Below are 9,955 nucleotides of genomic sequence, written 5' to 3' on the forward strand. Positions count from 1 at the left end.
TAGGTTATTAATATTTTTTAATCAGAATAATTTTCTAGTTTCAACAACTATTTCCTTACCTAACGATTGACATAGATATGATTTTTTTCCCCCTGTAGTAACAAGAAGCTGTTAGTATGGCTGGACTATGGTGAAAACAGAAGTCCAGGAATGACAGATATAAATGGAGGCAGATAGGGTAAGTGTATTGATAAGTCTTTAATCTTAAGTTTCACATGTTAAGCTTAGGAATATAGAGCTCTCTTCATAGCATAATGAGTAGAATCAACTTTTTTGCTGATACTTTTATGTGGTCATTTAGAATTTTATGTGTCTCTCAGGCTTAAGTCATTTTGTCTTCAAGGCCTTGTGGCAAAGCTGCTGGCAATGCAGCAATATTCTCAAGGTTGGCTACAGGCCTGCTCAGCTATGGAAGACTTGAAGACTTATGTGGAATGTTGTTTATGTTGAAAATTTAAGATCCATTCAATATTTATTTATAATTTTTTACCACCATCATGCTTCCATCAGTAGAGTACTAGTGGCTTTGGGATACAGCTTTTGCTACAACATGATGAGAATATCCAGGTTTTTAAAATAAAAAAAGCTGCTTTTGTTCAGTTTGAGTTGCCTGGTAGAGTATGAGAGGTGAGAATTTACTGAATTGTAGGGAGAAGACAGATTTTCATCTGACTTAGGTAAATTCACTAGGATCCTAGTATGGCTGAATTGATCCATGAGAATTTAACTGTGCCTTGCAGAAGAGGCTTGTTTGACAGCAGCAGGGCCAGTGCAGCTCAATGCATGTTGCCTTTTTCTACTAAGAAAACAGTATTAGGTTCTGGTAAATTCTGGTGCTGAACAGGAATACAGTATAAATAAAAATAAGTACAGTAACTTTAGATTATTTAATATGACTCTTCAAAATTAACCCGTACCTGCTAGAACTTGAGACTTACTTTGCATAGTGAGGCATCCTCAGATTAACTGCTAAAATGACACAACAATAAACAGAGGTGCAAAAGCCCAGATTTGTACTAAGAACCTGAAGAGATGCAAGAGCAGGAGTCCTACTTCCGAGCAGCTTAACTTCTTTGGGAAACACACAGTATTAGAACTGCATGAAAAATTATGCATACCTAACTTTTGGCAAATATGACAGCATGTTAAGTGAAAAAAATGTCTTTTGAGAGAGAAACATTTATTTACATAAGCAAGTAATCTGTGCAGTTTCACATTTCATCTTGGAAGTGGAGGATTTCTCCTTACTAAAATGATTTGGGTCATAATGAAAAGACAAATAGATGTTTAGCTAAGATCACGGCCAAACCCCAGGCCTGAATTCAGAAAGGCATGTGGACTGCAGCACTGTGAGCTGATAATACAGTACAGAGTGAGATTACAGCAGGGAGTCTCTTGTTAAGGAAGACTTTGAAAGAGAGAGGTGAGCACTCAGCCATTCTTTATCCACAGTTTTCCTTACAGTCAGAGAGTGAGGCACGCTGCATTTTGTGATGCCCAGAGGAACTTAATGAATTATAGCCACTTCATGGCATTTCAAGTATACTTGGTCTAACTGTATTTTAATCATACAAAAGCAGCAAATACAAATCACATTTTCCTTGTCTGAAACACTGGAGAGGTATCATTGGTATTTATTTAGAATTCCCAGTCTGTATCATCTTGATTTGTAGCAATACGTCCAAGTTCAGTCCCAACTGCTGTTGAGGGCAGTGCCAAGAACTCTGATCTGTTATTTTGAATAGGAGGTGGTAACAGGGACAGTAGTGAATTCTGTGTTTGTTCCTTTACCTAGAAAGACAAAAAGTTAAAATAACGCTGCACAAAAAAGTCTCCATAACTTTGCAACTGACTTCATGAAAAGCATGTGAAATCAGAGCCATGTTCTTGCATGTTACAGTACTGAAAGTAAAAGGATGAGAGGTTTTGCTTTCACCACTCCATTAGCCTTTCAAGATGATGAAACCAGCTGTACATTTCTGCTTTAAATTAAGACTATTAATAGTTTTTTTTTCAATTAGTTAGGGTGCCTTTAGTTAAGTTAAATCCACTTAATCAATGGGGAAATTGATTAATCTTATGCTTCCTACACTCTATCCATACCATTTTGTTAAAAAAAACCTGGGAAGCAGGTATGCTCTTATAGGATGCCTTTTAGCTCCAGGTAACTTCATTACTTTGTAATCTAGCTCTTTTTGTGGCTTATTTAGGTTATATATTGTGTATTTTAATGAAATATAGTAAACTCACCTGTCTGAAGAACGTATGCGAAAGCAAACTGCTTGCTGATGGCCTGAATCATAAAATGAACAATATAATTATGTTTTGCAAAGTAAAATACTGCATTTGGATAATGGGCCAGATTGAGAAATAAATTTAAGCCCTGTGGTTTTTCCTCCACAGGACAAATGTGAAGAATGAGAAAAACAGCACACAATTCCTACATTCTATGCCTCAATTTGTGTGAAAGCACTATTGAAGAAATCTATTTTTCATGTTTCTGCTTAACAAGGAATTAAATGCCTCATTCAAAAGAGACATAGAATTGAAAACATATATTTCAGATTTCTGGGTTTTTTTCCCTTGGACAAAGTAAATGTTTAAAAGTTAATTTTACTTGTTACAAAGAACAGTTATATTACAAGAAATTCACGGGCCAAATGACTTTAAAAGTTTGATTCCTTTATCAGACAAGACATTTCTTACAATACAAGTCTGGTTTCACATAGTGCATCTGCTCTGAAATTCTGACTCTAACAGAATTCAACTGATTACTGTATTCTAAACTGTGAGTTGTACTTGGTCTTAGATGGAAGTGACAAAAAAATTAGTTTTCACCAGGACATTACCTTTTGTCAGGGTCTTGTTGCAAGCAAAGTTCTACCAAGTTGTGGAAAGCAGGTGAAAATGTTTTGGAAAAGGGCATTTGAAGTCTTTCACTGGTCATTGTGCGTGTCATGCTCTCACCAATTCCAGAATCGACACCTGACCGGGAATTCTTCATCCTGGATTCCCCCCGGGGAAAGGTGTTTATATCCCAAGGACAGTGGGTGGGACCTTTCAGCTTCTGCAGCAGCATCTAGTAGGAAGGCACAGCACTATGAGAGTTCAGCTCTCCAGACCTATTCAGGATAAGCTATGAAACTCCAGGGATGGAGGGATTATTTATTCTAGAAAGAGGCATGTGTATTTGAAGTAACAAAAAGCAGCCACTACTTCAGCAGTAATAGCACTGGTTCCTGTGAGTAAAACAAAACAAAAAAATGCTCAGCATGTTTTTAATTAGAGATAAAGTTTAGCATTATACCTGAGTGCGAGGCATATCTTGAAATGGAACGTGTCCATTGGCTAATTCACATGCTGTAATTCCCACACTGTAAATGTCAGACTTCATGTTATAGCCACACAAATCCTGTGAGAGAAGAAAGACCTTACTGATCACTGAGGCCATTGAGCAGTGCCAACAAGAATACAAGTGTCTGCTTCAAAACAAGATTCTAATACCCCATAACCTGCACACTATTGAAGCAATTGAATTGTGAAACCCCAGACTTTTTTCAGAAATCTGATGGCTGTATTGAACACAAGTTTCAGGATTTGCAGTAGTTCCCAGGAGGTTTGGGTAAAGAGATTTAGTACAGCATCACCTTACCAACAGCTTTAGAAATGGTTCTCTCTAGAAGAACTAAAACTTCAGTATGTACATATATTTTTAGAAGTTACAGTTCAACATATTTCATTGCAATTCTACAAACAGACATAAGTTGGAAATTGAATACTGCCACTAACTTTGAATTGGAAAAATTATGTGTAATTTATACTAACCTGTCTCAGTAGTTCAGGACTCAGCCAAGGAAGCACAGATGTACTAAACTGGGGGAAATCATACACCACCTTTGACTTCTGTCCATTGCTAACTAAACTGTAGAGGTTGTTTAGGCCAGAGAGAGAAACCAGCCCATCCTCTGAAATCAGAATGTGGCTAGCTTTAATATTCCTGTAACATAAAGTGGTAAACTTTAGCTATAAGAATTACTCTAAGTACTACTAGAACAGAAAAACTTTCATATTTCATTGACTTATAGTGAGATGCTAGCATGGAGTTCATGTCTCTATTAAGAGAGATGATCAGGAAAAAAGTGCCAGAAATTGGAGAAGGGCCCTTCTTCCCTGCAAGGGGTGTACACTAAGGAAACTCCTTCTATAACTCTGTTTCTTCTGCTTCAAAGAGACAAAGCCAGGCAGATGTATAATTCTTGCAACAAGTGGCTTGAAGAAATGTCTAAACACATTTTCTGTTAAAATTAATCCTGCTGTATTATTGAAAAAATTGTTACTTGTGCACTGTCTGATATAAGAAGGTATAGAGGAAAAGGAAGGAAACAATACTTAAGATAAGATGCTGGTTCTAGTTCTTGTGTCCTAGTTCTAGTTCTTACCTATTGACATTCTCCTACCTGTGAATATATCCATTCTGGTGCATGTAATTTAATCCTCTGATTGCACCAAACAGAATGTTCCCTATCAAAGCTTCACTCATTCCTTCAGGAAAGTAAGTCTTCAGCAGGTGTCTAGCTGAACCTGGAAGTGAAAAAAAAAACCTAGCTAGGCCTAACAAGTCTTATTAAATGACTTGTCTGTGTTTCCTTCACTGTACAGACTCATCAAGAGCAGCATTCTATATTGACTCTGGTGCATTATTACATGGATGTAACTGATGCCCCATGTCATGCTTCTGTTAACTGCAAGTCTGTGCCCAACCTGTATTCAATGTAAACAGGTTTTTCTATTTAGGTTAGCAGAAGCTGTATAAAGTCAAATACATCTCCCAGTTACCATTCCTCACATGGTGGGTGCTAGGGCTAAGTGGAATTTAATGCAGTTCAAATACCAGTCTTCATTGGGGAGGAAGTTTTCTCTAAAGAAATGGTTTGGGAGAGTCTGTTTTTTCTACAAGACAGGAGATGATTAAAGAGAAACCTCTTATGGACCACGTGGTCCAATTTGTATCAGTCCTTTCTCCTATTCCAAAACTGCAGTTAACAGTTCTTACCATAGGCCATGAATGGGGAGATGACCCAAAGCCAGCTTCCAGCTGTAAACACTGTCCAAAATGTCATTATGTTGGGATGCTGGAAAAAGTGTGATAAAACCACCTCATTCTATGGAATTAAATGAAAGTGGATGTGTTAACCACAGAACAGCAGTCCTACCAAGAGCATTAACTACATTTAGTAATCAGTAGAGAGATTGTTTCTTTGCATTTATACACATTTATGATTGCAGGTGATGTGCATAGCCTGCAACAGAAATGTAAATAGCTTGTCCATAATTGCATTTGTCAGAAGTAAATCTAGTTTGTTCATAGTCCAAACTTCTGGTGTTAAATAACAGTACAGAAGATGTTTCAAATAAGCTGTACAATTAGAGAAGCAATTTTTAAAGCAATTGTCAGCTGTGGTCTTCAGAAAGCAACTCTCAAATTTACACATGCATTATATTTATTATATTCTAATCCTTTGGAGGGAAAAACTAGACTGAAATGACCCAGTTCAAACAAAGGCTACCTTTGCTCAGTAATCTCATATGTATTCCTCACTATCTTTATTGGGCTTTGTGCAGAAATGCTGTTCCTTTACCTGTAAGGCTTTCAAGTGCTCTTCAGAGCAATTTTCAAGGTCTGTGATCCTTACAGCAACTTGCCTGTCTGTAGGTGTATGCCGTGCAAGGTAGACTGAAGTTAAATTGTTGAACCTCCTTCCTGAAACCAGAAATGGCGACCTTAACATTGGAAAGCATAATAAGCCATCACATGGTTTTCTTCATGTTTAGATATAATTTTCCAGTTTTAAAATTGCAATTGATAGCAGTGTGTCCTTTTGTTTCACAATGCCAAGACCTTAAGTAATTGCAGCAAAATATATGCAGCAAATTAGTGAAGCATGGCTCTGCTATTTTGAGAACAACTAAAAGTGTTTGAAACATACATCAGCATCAATTGTACATCCAAATGAACACTTAGTATGCATATTGACATAAACATATGCAGGCATATGGATCTAAGGCAGCCATCCTTAGAACAACCAACATGGGTACCCAAGGTACAAGATGATGATGTTACTTAAGGCTGTATTTATTGTCACATACCACAGATTTGGAAAACTGACAAGTACATGCACAAACATCAAGAGACAATTCCAGGTAATTGTTGATTTGTCTTAGATCTTGAAATGAGATATTACTAAAATATAAGCAATGCTCTGCACTTTTCTCAACTATGAAGACATAGGAATAGTCCTTCATGTTCCAAACTTAATATTTACTGCAGTTAGCAATAAACTATTGATAAGGAAGAAGAAATATTTTAAGGTTCATTTATGTTACCTATTTCCAGCTGGAGTTCATAATGAGAGACATTAGAAGAGCAAAATACCGTTTCATTCTTTCCTGCAGATGGGGGAATCCAGGCTAGATCAGAATCAGCCTAACAGAGAGAAGAAACAGTTCTCAAAGTGACTATGCAATTTAAAGTAATTTATATTTTTTAAATTAATGCAAAAATATTATTAATGCTAAAGTCCAGTACTCAAATGAGAACATTCAAGCCAGTACTTTTACCATTATTAAGACTTAGTTTTATGAGTTACAACTTTTGTGTGTGTTTGTTTTCAAACTGGCACAAGATTAACACTTAGATACCTATGGTCTTCTACCAAAGTGGAAGCCCCAAAGTACTCTCTTTATTTTTATTGTCAACATTTCAAGAAGTACTCCCTAATAAGGCTATTTTTAATATGCACCAGCTTTATATTTAACCTTGGGAGTTAAAGTTTCTATTCTTACCAGGCATTCATGGATGCTGCTCTGAGATAGCTCTTCTGGTCTGATTGATTCAACTGGTGTACGCAGAATACAGGAGCAGTCCTTAAGAACAGAAACAAGTGAGTGTTGGTGGAGTTGCTGCTATTTATTAAATATGGCAGTGCAAAAATGTAAAAAAGTAGGTCTCATAAGCACCAGTTCAGAAAGTCTTCTGCTGCAAGTCAATCAGAGGTTAAGAAATAGCAGAAAGCACACACATGGCAGACCTAGAGAGAAGAGACATTAAAGTCTCATTGTGTCACCAAAAGCAGACACAATGAAGTTCAAACATGTCAGCACTGTGGAAATCCTCACAAGCAAGACATTTCAGCAGAGCTTTTCATATTAAGGTATAGCTGAGTAACAAGGTACAACAGCCAAAATTTTTAAAGACAAACTTACCAAACAAGACATGGAACCGCTTTAGATCAGGGGGAAAGTCATACACACCCATTTATCCTAGGAAAAAAATAAAGTAGCAAAGTAAGATGATACATAAACCTCTGATAAATTTAAATCTCCTTAATCAGAACTGTGAGGCATTCCTGTCAGCTATCACACAAAAACCCCCAGAACTCCAGCTCAGCAAAAGTCTGCTTCTATTTAAGTACCATATCAGTTTCAAACTCTACACTGAGGACTACACGTCAACTCGTGTTCCTTTTTAATTTATGGATTTAGAAATTTTACTGCCAGTTCTGAACAATCAATTTACTTGCAAGTTAACTGCAGAAGTGCAAAAAGTAAAAAATAACAGACTTATGAATCCTTGGCAGTTTGTTGGAAAAGAAACTATTGTCTGTTGTTTTAAAGGAGCACAGCTGTGCTAGGCAGATCTTGGCTTGGCGGTGTGCAGCTGAACTAGCTCACAAAAAAAAGCAAGGCAGAAGCAATTGCACTTTACATTTCACAAGTGAGGTAGGAAATAGTATTGTAAGGGATTTCAGTTAAAAAAAAAAAAAAAAAGAGAAGCAATTCCCTCACAGATCAGAGTAGCCTCTCCGAAAGTCCTCTAGCAAACTTTATGTCTGATGCTTTGGAGGCTTAGGCAGTGGGAGAGATGCCTAGTAAGAGTATCAAAGCTTCTGTAAGTACAGAATGGGACTATTTTACCTTAGCTATAGCAAGTCTTCAACAGTAAAATCATTAGGGTTGGAAAAGACCTCACAGATCACAGAATCCAACCATTAACCTAACACTGCCAGGCCCACCATTAAACCATGTCCCTAAGCAGCACATCTACGTGATTTTTGATCATTACCAGGGATGGTGACTCCACCACTTCTCTGGGCAGCCTGTTCCAATGGCTAACAATCCTTTCAGTTAAGAAAATTCCCCTGACATCCAATCTAAACCTCCCTTGGTGTAACTTGAGGCCAGTTACTGTCATCCTATTTCTTGTTATGTGAGAGGAGAGGCCAACTCCCACCTCACTAAAATCTCCTTTCATGTAACTGTAAAGAAGGTCCCCCTGACTGAGCCTCCTCATATCCTTGCTAAACTCCTTCAGCCACTCCTTTCACCAGCTCTGCTGCCCTTCTCTGAACACCCTCCAGTGCCTCAATGTTGTTCTTCTTGTGTGGGGGTCAAAACTGAATGCAGAACTTGAGATGCAAACTGGCCTCAGCAGGAAGTACAGAGGGACAATTACTTCCCAGGTCCTGCTGGCCATACTACTGCTGATACAAACCAGAATGTCACTGGCCTTGGCCACCTGGGCACACTGCTGGCTCACGTTCAGCCAGATGTCAAACAGCAACCCCAGGTCCTTTCCTGAGAGGTAGCTTTCCAGCCACCATGAGGAATTCTACTTGGTAACTGATAAAAAGTCAGATGCAGGTAATTATTCCATGTTAATATGCAATTTTTGTATGAAAGTTAACTTATAAAGGCTGAAGCACTATACCAGAAACTGATAATTTTTTTTATTAAGGAGCTAAGCTTGAGTATATCCTGCATTTAAATTATGTATACTACTTAATCAGGGGAACACTCTTGAAAAGCTAACAAGCCCCCACCACTCCATTCACTGCCAATGGCTTGGATATAAGCCGTTCCAGTAACATTTTTACCCCAAAGATCTGCTGTAATTCCTTACTAGAGATACCAAACAGAGACAAAAGTCAATCCCTATCAGGTACTGGGCACCTTCAGAGGATTTGCGCTTATTTAAACAACTTCGCAACTTCACTAAAGAAGTTTGTAGCAGAGTAGGAAAAACACAAAACTGAATGCAGGTGCTTCAGGATACTGCCTAGCACTGTAATGGCTACAGCATCCTGGAAAGAAGATGCCTCATTCTGCTACACAAGACAATCTATTCTGCTGCTTGCAATATGACACCATGAAAGCTCAGCTAAAGAATACAGTCTTAATAACTATGATATACCAAAGTCAAATTACTGTAGGCTTGCTTCAAAGATGTATATGTATAGGCAGCCAACAGAAACATCCGTGATCTACATTTACTCAAATAACACTACAGTTTTAAGATTTTTATTTTTTTTTCTTACGTAGCTTGACATTGTTTCCATCTTTCAATATGGCTTTGGATCATGTCCCCATATAAACTTTTTCCCTGCCCCCTCATTCTTCCTTCAGTATCGCAGGCTTTTTTTTTGTACTGTAGATAGTGACAGTGTTGTACAGGTAAAATGATACATCCATCGCACTTTGTCCAAAGCTTCAGCTAGCAAACAGTGCATGGCAGAAAAACCCACAGAAACCTGTGTCTGTGAGCTAGGGGAGTGTGAAGGCTCGGGAGCCGAGCCCCGGTACGGAGAACGCGCGTTACTGGGTTCTGCTGACGCTGAGCGGCAGCTCCTACTTCAGCGTTCGCAGCGATTGAGGTAGCTCTCGGCCGTGCATCTCGAGTGAAATGATCCGTCCGTGACAAAGCACCGCAATGTGCGGAAGGACGCCCCGCAGGCTCCCCCTCAGTTTCTCACTCGCTCCGTTAAGTTCGTACCTCGCCTTTCTCGCTGGGCCCCCGTCTCCCTCTGGCCTCCCGCGGCGGCCGGGACAGGGCTCCGCTTCCCGCAGCCGCCTGCCGAGCTCGGTGCGCGCCGCTCCCTTTGCCCGGCCCGCCCGGCTG

At 38.9% G+C, this 9,955-nt stretch overlaps 1 protein-coding gene across 2 annotated transcripts; it reads right to left on the bottom strand.

The window, feature by feature from the left end:
• Positions 1-178: 178 nt before the first annotated feature.
• STRADB (STE20 related adaptor beta) lies at positions 179-9,932 on the bottom strand. 2 transcript variants are annotated; one of them, XM_063162398.1, is made up of 12 exons: positions 9,830-9,932; positions 7,264-7,320; positions 6,844-6,924; positions 6,385-6,484; positions 5,640-5,761; positions 5,054-5,132; positions 4,458-4,581; positions 3,826-3,997; positions 3,308-3,412; positions 2,850-3,079; positions 2,251-2,293; positions 179-1,791 (listed from the first exon to the last, which is right to left on the bottom strand). In XM_063162398.1, the coding sequence occupies exons 2-12, from the start codon at positions 7,273-7,275 to the stop codon at positions 1,639-1,641; spliced, it is 1,221 nt and encodes a 406-aa protein (XP_063018468.1). In that variant the 5' UTR covers positions 7,276-7,320; positions 9,830-9,932; the 3' UTR covers positions 179-1,638. The 2 variants fall into 2 exon arrangements, with proteins under 2 accessions (XP_063018468.1, XP_063018467.1); XM_063162397.1 differs by having other exon boundaries at positions 5,054-5,162.
• Between the last annotated feature and the right edge of the window lie 23 nt (positions 9,933-9,955).

The sequence above is a fragment of the Melospiza melodia genome, chromosome 8, assembly GCF_035770615.1.
Source record: "Melospiza melodia melodia isolate bMelMel2 chromosome 8, bMelMel2.pri, whole genome shotgun sequence".
Taxonomy (NCBI): Eukaryota; Metazoa; Chordata; class Aves; order Passeriformes; family Passerellidae; genus Melospiza; species Melospiza melodia.

Excerpts from the sequence above, each read along its gene's own strand:
- STRADB (XM_063162397.1), bottom strand. Across the intron at positions 3,998-4,457 it reads CAGAATGGATATATTCACAG|GAATATTAAAGCTAGCCACA; the intron begins GTAGGAGAATGT and ends TTTATGTTACAG. Across the intron at positions 2,294-2,849 it reads CAACAAGACCCTGACAAAAG|GCCATCAGCAAGCAGTTTGC; the intron begins GTAATGTCCTGG and ends TTTATGATTCAG.